The 14961-nt window shown below is 36.8% G+C and overlaps 1 protein-coding gene across 1 annotated transcript in view; it reads left to right on the plus strand.

The window, feature by feature from the left end:
- Positions 1 to 14961, plus strand: part of cfap74 (cilia and flagella associated protein 74) — a 53688-nt gene that overhangs the window by 26340 nt on the left and 12387 nt on the right. The window contains 5 exon segments of the mRNA XM_088616740.1: positions 1982 to 2104; positions 2497 to 2618; positions 6132 to 6260; positions 11034 to 11121; positions 14455 to 14628. Coding sequence (XP_088472866.1) covers positions 1982 to 2104; positions 2497 to 2618; positions 6132 to 6260; positions 11034 to 11121; positions 14455 to 14628 — 636 coding nt within the window.

Here is a 14961-nt window from a genome sequence, read left to right on the forward strand (position 1 = left end):
GGGCGATCATTTTAAACTTCACACTGTCTGCAGACTGAGAACAGGATCATTCAACATTTCCAGACACTCACAGCATTACTGAAGCACAAAATAAAATGTGCCACTCAGAGTTACAACTTATCAACTGCATCAAAATGTTTAAGCCACTCTTTATAAGTTAGGAATTAATACAGAATATATTTAACACTTTCCTGGATATTTATTTACAAGTGTGATTAGATTACAAACCATTACATATTGTTACATGGAAAAAAACTTGGATCAGAATTTCAGGCTAAAAATACAGCTGGGCACTAAATCATTCATTATTAAAATCTAATGTGGGAACTCCATTGGTTAGTGTGAAGCTGAAGTTTGGTAACATTCTAATAATTTTGAGTCGTCTGGAAGGGTAGATTGTGACAGCTCTTTCCAGAATTCCACTTCAAGAAGATTAAATGGAAGCTGATGCCTAGGATTCTTTGAAGGGATTATTGGGATTATATACAGTTGTCAATTAAAAAAATCCTAATGTCTCTGAGCAAACATCATCTTGTTTAAAATAACCATCTTCATAATTATACGTTTGGAATTGAATAATGAAGTGATTTATCACTGAGAGTGGCAGAAGATTAAGTAGGCTGATTATGACATGTTATCAGATAATTTTGTTTGTCAGTTATATGTATTACATACAATTCATCAAAAATATTTTTACATCATGATGTCACATTATATATAATTTACTTTTATTTTCTTCCCAAGTGTTTATAAAATTGAACTGGGACTTTGCTGTCAAGTTAAGGAAAGATCCATCTTACTTAGGTTGTCAAAATTCCTTAAAATGGTTTATTTTGAATTTTTCATGCACAGGGTTTGCATTACAGATCCAGGACCTGGATTTCTTGCGTAACTCACTGCATGAATAGAAACCCCATGTGACGCTAGTTCAAAATTCTTTTGGACAGGTTTTTTTAAATGTTAGTGCAATGCAGTTTGGAAATGTAGTTTGCAAAGTCTTCAGTCTTGCACTTCACTTTTGACTCTAGATACAGTATCCATCTGCCAGCAGATGCCACTCAATTAATCACTTAATGCATTACATGATGGTGTTTACATGCTTCATCTCCATTCTGGGTGTGTAACTTTTTCCTAATGGAGTCTCCTGATGTGAAGCTTTATGACACTGAGCTCTTCCTATGGGAGACAATCTGTGTAATTGTGACCTTCATTGCTTTCTGAAACACATTAATAAACCTAATGCTTTTTCAGGGTGTTTGGATCTCTCCTTTCTATGTTGTCTCTTTTCCTGAGCTGGAAGTGCAATTTGTCTCGCATCAGACACACCTCTCCAGAGTATTTACTGTATGCCAGTATGAAGTTGCTTCATTTGTGTAATTCAAGAGGGCTCTAATGGCCTGAAGCCCACCGTCTTGTTTTAATGCATTTTGAGGCCATAATCAGTCCACATGCATCCATTTTCTAACCACTTCTTCCAATTCAGGGGCGTGATAGAGCCGGAGCCTAACCCACTAAGCAATGGGCCCAAGGCAGGTCCAGAATTGAACCTGAGGCCCCTGATCTGCATGCTAACCACTCTGCCACTATGATCATTGTGCATATGCTGTATATTTCCTTTTGTATGAGCTCATGGCTTTATCAAGTTCGTTTATATGTTGATTATTTTGTTGTGATAACATCTTGTGCATTTTTATGCTACTTTCACAGGCTAATTCGGTTGTTTTTTTCTCACCAAATACTGACCAAAAACAGTATTTCACTACCACTGCACCTTTAGCTACTACCATGCACTTACCTGCATCAAATGAGCATCTAAATGTTTTTAGACACAATCTTTTGTGTCAGCAAAGTCTACACATTCTGAAATGAATTTTAAATCAAAACATTGTAGAGGTAGAATTTATTCCTTAAAATCACAAAAACCCAAGGAATGGAAGCTTTCCCTGTAATTTTCTTATGTGATGTTTTGTCCATCTTCCAGGTCCAGGAAGGTGAAATTGGTCCATTATCCTGTATCAAACTGCAGATCATTTTCACTCCCACAATTCCAGGAGACGTTCAGATGGCCTTTGATATCAGGTTCTCTGACCCCAGCGCACAACCTGTAAGTGGACATGTGGTGATTGTATTTGCTGTGGCCCTTCATAGACATGAATGTTAACAGTCTTTTGGTAAACTAACAAGTTTTACATCATTATGTATGGTTTATTTTCCTGGCTTGTTTCTTATTCTGCCTTCCTTGTACTCTTTATCACATTCTGGAGCTGAGTTCTGAAGTTTTTATTTTTTTTTCTTTTTAAATTAAGGACTCGAAATGTTTATCTATGAAAATATTCTAGCTACAGTGCTCAAAATGGATCAGCACACATTGGTGTGCTACGTCTATACAGTATATTTACCAGTTACTCTTTTTCCAAAACGTTTCAAATTGCATTTTTTAGTACAGTTACATTGTAAAGTCAACTTACAACTAACAATTTTTTCCCTAAATTTCAGATTCCCATTACAGTACGCGGGGTTGCCATAGATCTACCTGTCTGGGTTGCACAGCCAAATGTTGACTTAAAGATCTGCATGTATGACCGCCTTTATCAAGACAGCATTGTTGTGCATAGTAGGTAAGTCTATTAGCCTTGGATGTTCCACTCTTCTTGAAAGCAAAAAATATTTGTCTTCACAGACTTTATGTGAAGCCGTCTAAACAAATCAGATGTTTTATATGCCGAGTTTCCTATAATGTATAAATAATGAATGTCTTCCTGTCGTCACATTCTTTTTGTAGATGCTTAATCTTCATTGTAATATAACAAAATGAATGACTTATGGAAAAAAAAGATGTCAAAATAGACATCAGTGTAGTTTTGAAATAAGATTATTTGCTTTATTTTCTAATTCATTTTTTTTCTTGTATATACTATATTGTTTTTAAAAAAACCTACTCCCACCCATATAATGTATTTCTTTTCATGCCAAACCTTTACCATAGCTGTTTGCACGTTTGGATTTTTTTTTGTAAGGCTCCATAAATATTAAATGAATTTAAATGAGAATTTCTTATAGAAGCTATTAAAAAATTGTTCCTTTAAAATGTCGCATTACTTGTTCAGTTAAGTACTTGTCGTAACCTATAAAAACAATTGGATGACTTTATTTTTTTGTTATCCTGTGCCCCCCTTATTGTCAGGGGAACCTGGAATAGTGCATCAAAGAGCAGGTACCATCTGGAGCTCAATTACACATTTGTAGGAAGTAATAGTGCCTGAAAGCATGAAGGACAATAGGGTACTGTTCATCTATCCCACAAATCAGATGACAGGAGCAGCTGCAAATTAACTTGAAGTTGGTTTTAAAAAGTTTTGATTTTTCCCCAGACACTCCTCCTTTGTCCTGTGTTCCTGTGTGTTGATACCAAGTCCATTTTGCTGCAGACTTATCTATATGCAGCCTGTTAATAAATATATAATGTTCCTATGAAGCCTGCTGTAAAAGCTTTACTTTGTGGCACAATGAAAGTTGAGACCTTGGGATACCTGTTGCAATGGACAACAACAGTGGACACTGAAAGGCTTCATACATCTGTGTACCATGTGCTCTCACACACGCAAATCATTCTGAGCACACATGGTTTAATAAGAAAGAGGTGCATGTTTCATGCTGTCACCCTAGCACATTATGTATAGACAGGTTTCATTCAAAACACTGACATCTGCACTGAATAAATAGATCGCTTTTATCATAAGGATCATACGCTCCTAATAACTAAACATTTTATTCTCATGTAGTTGAATTCCAATAATTTACGTGTCTTGTTTCTGGAAAAAAAGATTCTTGATTTTAAATATGAGATTGAAAAGCCACCTGAAAGGAAAGGATTCTTGCGTTTTTTGAGGTAGGCGTTCCCACTCATACACTGTGAGCAGTCCAGCCCACGTCTGTATGTCTGACAAAACAGATGCAACACAGCAGGCATTGGAATCTTCCAAAAATTCATGTTCACCAGGCCCACATGCCCCTTCTAGGGTTTTACGCAAATTAAACTTGAATGTTTTGATGCAAAATACTGCATTATTCAATCTAAGAAAAAAACATGTGGAGAGATTAACATATTCTTTTCCAGAACGGAAGAGGTTATTGCAACTACTTAAATTTAATATGCACATACAGAGGTGATGTAACAAAAGTATCAGATGATATAATTCTTCTGAAAATGTTCAAATCAGTTAGCAGATGTCTATGAAAGCACAATCTTAAAACTCATCCCATAAATATTTGATTTGATTATCATTAAAACAGACTGTGCCTGACCTAATGTTGGCTGAACAGTGAAGAATAAGTATCTCTAACACCTGGCTATCCTTTTTAATCCTATTTCGATGTTTTTGAAATGGCTCCTGAGAGGCTCAGATGCTCAACTCTTAATATAGAATTTTCAAAATATCCTCCTTCTCTCCAGCCTTCCCAACTCCCCGCCCCACCCCTCCTAAACAGGTTGGCACTATTTTTGATTTTCCAAATTAATCGCCCTACTCCCCAGTTATGAATGACTGTAGAGAGGGTGCTGAGTAATTATCCACACCGGCTCTCTGGGTTTCATTTCAAACCATGGCCAGGGCTGCTTGGGGGAATGTGCTGCCGAGAAAGCAGCTCAGTCTGCCATCTGGACTGACAGCTTTTAGACCCACAGCGGGAATGGAAAGTGACACCAGTGTACCCTGGCAGCCTTGGAGCTTTTAACCAGGGGTGGACATTAGCACAGTCAGGGGTTGAGGGTATACTTGGCAGCTGGTATAAAACAAAGGGGTTAAGGCAAACTAGATTGTAATAGTAAACTACATAACTGTTTCATACAGTACAACGCAAGTAAGCATGAAACAATTGGAGTATCCTTTCATGTGTGCATTTCCGATTCTTTTAAACACACAATAAACTATACCAATGGAAACTAAAATAGACTGGGCACAGTCCATATTGTTACAGTTAGCCCACTCATTTAGTTTTTTTTATCATGTGTATTTTCTTAATGTTTGCCTGCGGTCCTATACATACTGTAGGTTAAACGGAAATAACCTCAGCCACACTCAGGTGTGCTGCGGTTGAGGTGAGGTTTGTGGTTAAGTGCCATTGGTTTGTCTGTTAGGTGTAGCTCCGAGTGTGGTCATACTACATTGGGATGATGAAAAACTCAGGGAAATGTGCCACACACAATGCATGGTACGCTCTTTTTTCCTTTACTGCCTGGTTCCCTACCACCTTCATTGTCCTCGTCCCTCACACTTTTAAACATAATAGCCACAAGTGTCACTTTTCAGAAGGCATCGGCCTCTGGGTGCACTCCTGACATCAGAGGTTAAAACAGCTTGAAAGCCAATCGATGAGTCCATTTTAACAGCAAAACACATAAATGAATCAAATTGCAACAGTCCTCCGTCCTGTTCCTGGAGTGGCACCTGCACTGTGTGAAGTCCTTTGCAAGTATTGTACGTGTGTAGTTGGACTTTGCATGAAGAATCCCAATTGGTAAGGATCCATTTATATCACCAGCTCCTTGTATGTCCTTGCCACAGGGAGAACCATCTGTGGGAGTCTATTAAAATTGGGTCACTTACATTCTAGGAGAACAAAAAAAATTGGGACTCAGTTTTCAAATTACCCAGCAATTCAGCAAAGGACACAGTGCTCTCAATATCACAGAGTGACTGCAACTCAAACCATAACATACTTTGATCATGACAGTTGTACAGCTTTTTTCTACAAATGATTAATGATCATAAGTGGTTTATTTGAAAGGTAACATTAATATTATGATGATGATGACTGTTTAAAAAAATAAAAGTTAGAGGTGATTTATGATCAGCTGTTTTTTTATTTATTTGTTGGCAGTTTCTTTCCTCTTCAAAAATATCTGTCATTTTTTTTCACTTCCAACCATTGGAATTAAATTAGGAAAAATTGAAATATCTTATTGAAAATGTGGTTAAATAAAATGTTTTATTCACTTGTCTCATCATGGTCTCAGCACTGGGACCCTGAATACTAAAGCCACAGTGAATCAGATGTATGTGCACCAACCACTTTACACAGTAAGTCTTTCAGTGGTCACCTTCACACTAGCATTCTCAAATGTGTTTCAGGTCCAGCACGGCTCTTCGTCTCACTTTTGTGGTTTGCAAGGAACTTCGGAACCACTTAGAGATACTTCCTAAGACCGGGTACATCCAAGCTCAATCAACCTTCAATGTGCAGCTCAAATTCCTGCCCAGGTAACTGGCATCTTGCAGAGAAGACCAGATTTTAAAAACGCATCCTAATATTTCAGCTTCGCTGCTATTAACCCTTTCAAATGTTTTGAAATCTGGAGGCGCTGTTCAAACTATGAAACTTCCTTCATATTGGTTGTTTGGTTGCTTATTATTGACACAGCTTTTTACATGATTTTTTCCTTTTTCTAGTAAGGAAAATGGAAACAACAAGCTTTCATCTGTTGTTAAGGCATTTACAAATGTGGCTTTTTTTTATACCCCTGATTTGAAATCAGTACTGTAAAATGTGGGTAAAGTACATAATGTTAAGTATGGTTTTGGGGAAGGACAACCTAAGCACTAAGATGAATTAATAATAACACATATAACATAAAATTCAAGATGATAATTTATGAGGTTCACATTTTTCTCTCCTAAATAAAAAAAACCTTTACAGCTTCACAAAATCCCGAACATTTAACAGACTCAGTGCCATCAAGCCTTTTAAGACCTTTGAGTGACATATTCAAATTAGAAACAGGTAGAGGAGGGAAGAGTTATGTTTAGATTATGGGACAGTATTGAACAGAATGGGGTTGCAAGTTCTTTTCTGTGTAGCACCAAGGCATATGAATAAGGTCTAGGTTCTGGGGCAGTGACTTCATATGACAAAGATGTCTCTTTTCTGTACCTCATTGTGTTAATACTGGGCATGCAGGCATGAGCAGAATGTCGGACGGCAGTAATCAGCTTTCGTGGAGCGGTGGGTTTTGGGATGTGGATTAGGCAGGAATTACAGCACTGCTTCCTCTTCCTCCAATTTCAGCATGGAAGCTGTTTTATTTATGTCAACTTTCATGCATGATTTACACATGTTGAACACATGTTGTGCATCCACCTGTACATACTGTACGTGCCTGTATATACCAAAGTTCATCATATTTTACGATTCAATAAAAAATGTATAAATACATGATAAGTATTAAATATAAATACATTAGACAAATCTGAAGTCTTCTTCATCCTAGCGTTAATCCCGCATCAGCAGGGTCTGCATGTCAGCACGGCCATCTCCATTTGGTGCGGTCATAGCTGTCCTCCAACATTATTATTATTATTATTATTATTATTATTATTATTATTATTATTATTATTATTATTATTAATATTAATATTATTAAAGACCATCTTTTTTATCTGTAAGAGTTGTTTTGAGCCCTTCATTTATGGATTTCCCATATCTTTGCATTGACATGTAAAAACAGTAAATTTATTCTTTTGAAAAGGAAATACAATATGCTTTTCATTGTAATATAGTGTATCGTTCCACTATACACTGAACTGTAGCTCTAAAAGGGGCAGAAAATACTGTGCCAAGATTAACGTAAGTCTCAAGACTGCAGAATCTAGCTTTGATTAATTTATCCTAATTGTTTAAGGTTTATTAGTTTCTTTATGGAATCTTTATGGGTTCATACTCTTCCTCAGTGAATGAATTGAGAATCCCACTTTTATTATAATGCCCAAAAAGTCTGCTGTAAAAGGCTAGAATAGCTCTAAGTAAAAAAGGAACATCATCATTTAATATCTAGTTTGTTTTTGCTGAAGATGTGCTTTTTAACACCTTTTATCTAAAGCAATTGTTTGCTATCATCTGATTTTTTTTTCCTGAGCTCATAGAATTGGGTTAACCTGAATAGAAAATAATTAAGAAAATGCATCCATGTCTCTATTAATGTCAGCAAAGAGCGTGATGTTGATTAGCTTTCAGATTGGGATTCTACTTCTGGGAATTGTAATAAGCAGCACAAGTAAGCAAAACTGAACCACTGTGAAATTAAAGTGTGTTAAGATGACTATTTTGTTTAAAGCAAGTTTCAAAAGAAGATTTTTTTACACATGCTGGAAATGTGTTTTTCTGTCTTAATCCTTTCTATAACCCCTTTGATGATCACTGTTTTCATTGAAACCAAAGCCTTTACATATGAGATAAATGTGATAAAAAAAATCTAAATGCCTTATGTACAGTATGGCATGGTGGGGATTTATATCCAAAAAGCTATGTATATATTTGGGGATGTTTTCTATGAATTGTGTTGGGCCTGATCTACAGTATAGGTGGTGTCAAAAAAAAATAAAACAAGTGTTCAGTTGTTACAGATGAGACTGAAAATATTGCAAATTGTACAGCTGTGTATTTTGTTACTCAAACATATCAAAGAAAATGATAAAATGATGTATTTGTATTGCAAAATACAGGTAACAATCTCATAATATATATAAATGCATACGTATACTCTTGTCTTGCAGCAAATCAGACAAGTTCTTCTTGAGTTAATTAATTCAGGAATTTAGGTCCCTGTGACTCTGTTTTCTATTCCTATTGAAGTTCTTTTCCTGCAATCTATGAATTTTTTTATCTTAGTGCCTTTAAGAAGGCCGAGGGCCCTATTAGAATAATGCAAATCAAGGAACATATTAATCACATTAATTAAAGAATATGATTTTTAAGTGATTTTCGGCGCAAATCAATAGTGACGTTGTACTGATATATCAAATATACATTTAGATGGTAAAGAGTTAAAAAGTAGATGTAGACCACAGTTGAAAAGGAAATTGAGCCAAATCTAAAACCAGCCATCCAAACATTGACCAGACAGATGGGATTTCTGCTGTCCTACAAGGATTTTCCACTTTCCACAGCCAAGCTAATTCAAGTGTCCAGCTCCAGCAGAGATTCCATTAGCAAAGAACAAGGGATTCTGTTAATAAATTAAAATTAGTGTCAGGCCTCAGCAACTGTCTCAGTATATGACAATAAACAAAAGATGAATCCTGCTTTCCACCAGACACACTGGGAGTTAGTTCATGATTTTCTTCATGTGTGTTGCTAACTAAGCTGTTCTTGTTCTCCTTTAGAAGACACCTTACAAACCTTTTCCAACAGCTGAATTATTTGGATTTGAAAGAACTGTGGGATAAACTCAAAGCAATGGTAGCATTAATATAATCGGGTTTTAAAGTGCTTTAGTGTTATTTAGAATCCCCGACGTCTGGAAACATAATTAAAATCACATAAGGCCATTGACATTCACAACTAAGTTTTCATGCAATAGGATTTTCACCAAACAATTGCCAGTGGCTTCAAAGGAGTTTGGCTTCACAGTGCTTCAGTCCAATTGTCATGTTCATCCTCTGATCAGCAAAAGTGCTGCATTTCAACATTTTAACATTTATTCGCAAAAATATGACACCGGGAAAATTATTGTCCTGCTGATATATGTAACACGTTTTATATTTTGATTTTTTTGCTTGTTAAATGCAGCTAGAAGGTACTTTGTGTGATGCCGAAAAAGTCCTGCCAGTAGAAAAAGTCCATGAACTCTAAATATGGTCTCAGGTCTGTCAGAGCTACAAAGTAATATAGCAGGCGTAAGACTGGAGAATCGAGGAGGACACTCCCTGAAGTTTGTCTTCCAAAGAGCCAGATGTAAATTTGGTCCACCACCAAAAAATAAATAAAAGAAGGGTGTTTGTTACTAAAAATGGTGTTCTTTGGAATTGCTAGTTACAAATGAGTAGGTGATGCAAGAAATGCTAACAACCACATCCTTGCACACAGCTCCAGAAAGCAAAAACCTACCAGTGCAAATCCGTGTCTCTTAATCCTCCAGTTAAAAACAACTTTTTCTGTGCATTAAAGTTTTTCAAGTGTCAGTAACTCTGTAGGATTTGTTTAAGTAATGAATGGGAAACACTATTTCTGCCAAAAATAATGTCCTAGTTTTGCTTTTTAATTGATTCATTGTTTTTTGTAGGTTTCATTTTTTGTTTGCTTCATTTAAGTCTTGGTATGCACTGAAAGATGTCATTTCTCAGTGGGACAAACACCAGAGATTTATGGACCCATTTCTGTAGCACTTAATCAAATGATATAATCTGATGGATTGTTGTGAGGCTCCTGCCCTGCTCTGATCATGCATTTTACTGACATCACCATGGCTACAGCACAGACAGAGTGCAGGTCTCTCCTGTGGCTGAAACTGCAGTTCATTTGTGGCCATTATTTAATAAGCCTGACCAATCATCCACACTGTAACTAACGCAAGAAGTTCTTTTGAGCAGTCAGAACACTGAAATGGAGTGCTTGATTGCAGTCCTCTCAAACACTAACCCCTAACTGGGTTTTTAGTCACTTGTATGTAGCGTTGCTGCTCAGCTTTCCATCCACTCATTAGATTCCATTTAGTTGTTCAGCTCCACTGGCTGAGACTGTAATGCATATAGTTCTCCCTGAAGCCATTCTGGCTGTGGTACCCTGACTGCACTGTTGTCTTGTGTTAGAGTTATCGTTTTTATTGAATTATCAAAAGCCTTACAATCCACCAAAGAGCATAGTTTAATTAAACCAACCGAGAAGAGAAAACAAGTGCCAGAAAAAAATAATTAAAAAGACATCAAAAGGTGCATACATTGTAATAGAGGTGGAAAGCAAGCACTACTTGTAATGTATCAGACCCATCCGTCTGCCTGTTGTACAGCCTTAGATATTTGTTTTTCTCTTCAGAAGGGTACGTTTTAGAATTGTATTTTAGTTCTAATTTTTAGAATTATATAAGGTTTAGTGTGTATATACTATAAGGATGTAATTGAATTCCTGGGCAAAAACTGTATGTGTGCATATGCTTCAAGCATTTCATTAAGGATTTTGTTCGAGGGATCTCTGTGCCATTTTAAGCAGAACACCAGCATATTATAACCTTGTGTTATAATATCTTTCTTTGTTTCCTCTAGACATTCCTTGCCAGATGATGCAGGGGCGTGTTTTGATAAAGAGACAGGTGTGCTAGAAGTCCCTATGATGATACAGGTGGCAGATCAGGTTGGTAGCACTCTCATCCTCATTAGCCGTTTACCATTATCTGGAACAGGGAGATATTAAAAAGGCATCAAACTGCTCATTATTAAATGCTCATTTTCCACTCAGGTGAAGCCTTTTCTTCATTCATTACACTGGCTGATTTTCATTTGCTCAACTCCTATTGAAATCTTTAACAATTACTTGCAAAAGACTAATAAACTTAATGCATGTGGGCCAAATTAAAACACCATCCCAAGAGGGCAGTTATTTTGTTAGCGCTAATGAGGTGCACATGGTAATGAAGGTTGTTTTTATATTGTTTAACCTTTTAGGATGCCTTTTTTCTGCTTTGCTTTTTATTTTAAACTTTCTTGTATTTTGAACTTTTCTGGGTTTCAGTGGTTATAATGGCAAGTTTGTCCAGAAATACAATGATTGATAATTGACCATTCCACATAAAACTGTTTGTCATCCACAGACAGTGCTTCAGTGTGCACAAAATATTCTGTTCTACCTCAGCCTGAAAGATGCACTACGGTGGAATTATTGTGTACAGTTTTGGTCACCACTCTAAAGAAAAGATATTGCTGCTCTGGAATCTGTCAGAGAGCAGCTAGACACATTTTAGGGCTTAAGGGAATGTCCTACACTGATTGGCTGAAGGAACTGAACCTTCTTAGTCTTGAATAGAGAAGACTATGAAGGGTTCTGTTACAAGTATTCAAAATCTTCAAAGGCACTGACAAGCCCAACCTACCAAAATTCTTCAGAATGAGCACACAAGAATGAGGACACAGGTGGAAACTGTGTGGAAGTGCGTTTTGAAATGAGGACAGGACACACCTCTGTATCCAAAGGGTTGTGGGAATACAGAACAAGCTACCCTGCCATGTTGTTAAAGCAGACCCCCTGATATCTTTCAAGAAGCAGCTGGATGAGATCCTTGGATCAATTCACAACTCTCAAATGGGCTAGACAGGAAGAATGTCCTTGTTTTTGACCATTCATATGTTCTTAAGAAAACGTACTGTAAGTGTTTTACTACAGACAGGTAATATTCCAGTGCTAAAAAAGAACAGGGGAATAACATTTTCTCATTTTAATATGAACAATTAATTAATCCATAAATACTGGTCACCATACACCTACAGTATCTGGTAAAAATGTTAAAGAGTTAAAGATCTGTCTTCTCATTGCTGCCATACGGAGTCCTGGTGCATGGCCCCTTTCATCTGTTTGAAGGTTTTCAATATATTGCTCCTCTTCAACGTGTGGGAGGGTGTATGCCTTCAGTTTGCACTTTAAAGTGCCCCATGTGCCACAAATGTAATTCAGCAATACAACATAACAGAGACTCCGTAATAAGGATCGAATGTAGTTTGCTTACTTATCAGAAACTGCAGATTTATTGAGCACAGTGATTACTCTGGAGACTTCCTTTAAATCTTTGTATAATGCCAAATACTATCTATTATTAATGCTGTTTCTCTTTTTATATGCAGCAAATTCTCCCACTTGGTTCTGAAGTATCCAGTCCGTTCTATGTGTGCTTATAGTGAAATATTCGAAACGGAAGATTTTGACATGAAACATTTACCCTCTTCTTACCTTTAACATTTTGTTTTCTGGGCAAAACTCACAATTTGAAAGCTACACGTGGATCTAGTTGAATTGACATGCTTTCTTAAATACTGTTCCTTTGGATCATGTTTTATTATAAAATTGAAATTCAACTGTTTCACAATTGCAAATTATGAAGTATGTCTCAAAAAGCATTTAAATAAAATGTAAAAAAAAAACTATGAAGTTACAGGCAAAGAACGCTTTGGAGTATACATCATTTTCTCTGCCTTTATTCCAACTTTAACTTTCTATTTTGATTTGAAACTAGTGTTAAATAACACAATTCCGTGCCTGACCTCCAACCCTGACAGTTTGTGGGAAATAGCACCCTCCTGTGGATCACAATATTCACATTTTTAATCCCTATCAATTATATTTATGTAACGGAATCTATAAGGTTTACCTTTTCATATATGACTAGTTTCTTTGTTTTAAAAGCTGGTTGAATTTTACACCACCCTTGTGAGTCCTGCTGTCAGGATTAGAGAGTTCCTTTGGCTAGAAATGCCACCCTGCCCATCTCAACAGTGTGAGAAGCTGGCGTTTGGATGACCTCATTGCCTCATGACCCAAGATTTCATAAGGCCAGGAGACACCTGCAGAGTTCAAACCTGTCCTTGAGCTCCACAGCCTGGCATTCACCCTGGTGTACATTTCAGGTGCAACCGTGCATCAGCATTGGAGCTCTGAATTTGAAAATGATGAGTAAACAAGGTTGAATTATTTGCAGGGCTCCTCAGAAGTAATTATACCAGATTTGAGTCATTCACAGCAGTGGCTGAGAATTAGTGAGCTTACACACTGTGTGGAAGAGATCAGCAATCCTAGCCTAGATGACTCCAGCCAATTCCCAGCAGAGACACCTTATTAGGGAGCTCAGAGATGTGACATTATTGGAGATCTATTAATCTATTTCTTGAGTTTTTTAGGAGTCTGTTGATATTTCAACCACTAAATGTGTGAGGTTTCTTTTGCTCTATAAGATCTTGAATCTCAATAGCAGTTTTAGGACCAGAAAACATGGTATAAAAACTACTTTGACAAGATTATGTGTTTTTTATTTGCTTGTTTATGGAATTTCTTGGTCCAGGGATTTAATTTAGTCAGTAAATACAAGATGTTTTATATTCTAGACTTTTCTGAGTCATGTGGCTCCTGATACCAGTGAAAAACATGTGTCTTGGGTAACATTGCTAAAAGTACAGTAGTTAACTGACAAATGTGACTGTTCAGCTTCCTGAAAGCAATTAGGATATTTTAGAATTTGAATTGCCTCTGGTGTTGAGCTCATAAGCAGGCCTGTCATGTCTGACAGAGTGCCATACGGTTGGTGGATTTGGTCTCTGAGAGACTGCCTTTTAACTGCTGGATCACAGTTCCTCTCACTGTGAGTCACATTCACGCTGCTACACAGCAAGGTTGTTTTTTCTTTTTTGCTGTTTTTGTTTCACTGCAAAGCACATTCATGTCATTTCTGAAATGAAAAGATTGTGCAGACAAAACGGTTCGTCTGTTTTGCCAGCTTTGATGAGTACTTTCCTAAAACAGAAACTTTAACGTGATGCCAAAATCTGAATTGATATTTAACTGAATTTTAAACTGAATGTATTGTTAAGAGTCTGAAATCATTTTTTGAACACAAAAGTCATTTATTCTGGTTTGTTTCCAATAAAGTTTAGTCTGTCCCAAAAGATGAGAGGCTTTATGAATACAAATACTTTTGTGTTTCAGGCCCGTCCTGTACCATTCACAGTCCACGCTGTTGTCACAACATCCGACTTGGAGTTTGGAAGGAAAGAGTTAGATTTTGACCACTGTTCCATCTATGAGTCAGTCCGGACTAGTGTCCTCCTCACCAACCATTCCCTTCTCCCTCAGGATTTTGGATTTGTCGGAATCCCAAAGGTAAGAGACCATATCTGCACAGAGACAGTTTTATAACCTAAACTAGCACTGTGCCTGGATTGCTGAGTTTTTTAATAAGAAGCTGGGTCTAATTATTGCGAACTGTAATTATCAATGTGCTGTTTGTTGAATGTACCCAGATTTTTAAATTATTACTTGCATTATCATGAAACACATGTTAATGTGTAGGTAGAGCCTTTTGAATTTGCTAGATTCAGAGCCCCATCTAGGTGAACTATAATGGTATTACAGCTACATAGACTTTTTTTCATGAGCAGAGGTTATGTAGGGATGCAAGAAGTTGCAGTGCAGTTCAGTTTAATTTTATTACAG

This window comes from Lepisosteus platostomus, chromosome 23 (genome assembly GCF_059453375.1).
Source record: "Lepisosteus platostomus isolate fLepPlt1 chromosome 23, fLepPlt1.hap1, whole genome shotgun sequence".
Taxonomy (NCBI): Eukaryota; Metazoa; Chordata; class Actinopteri; order Semionotiformes; family Lepisosteidae; genus Lepisosteus; species Lepisosteus platostomus.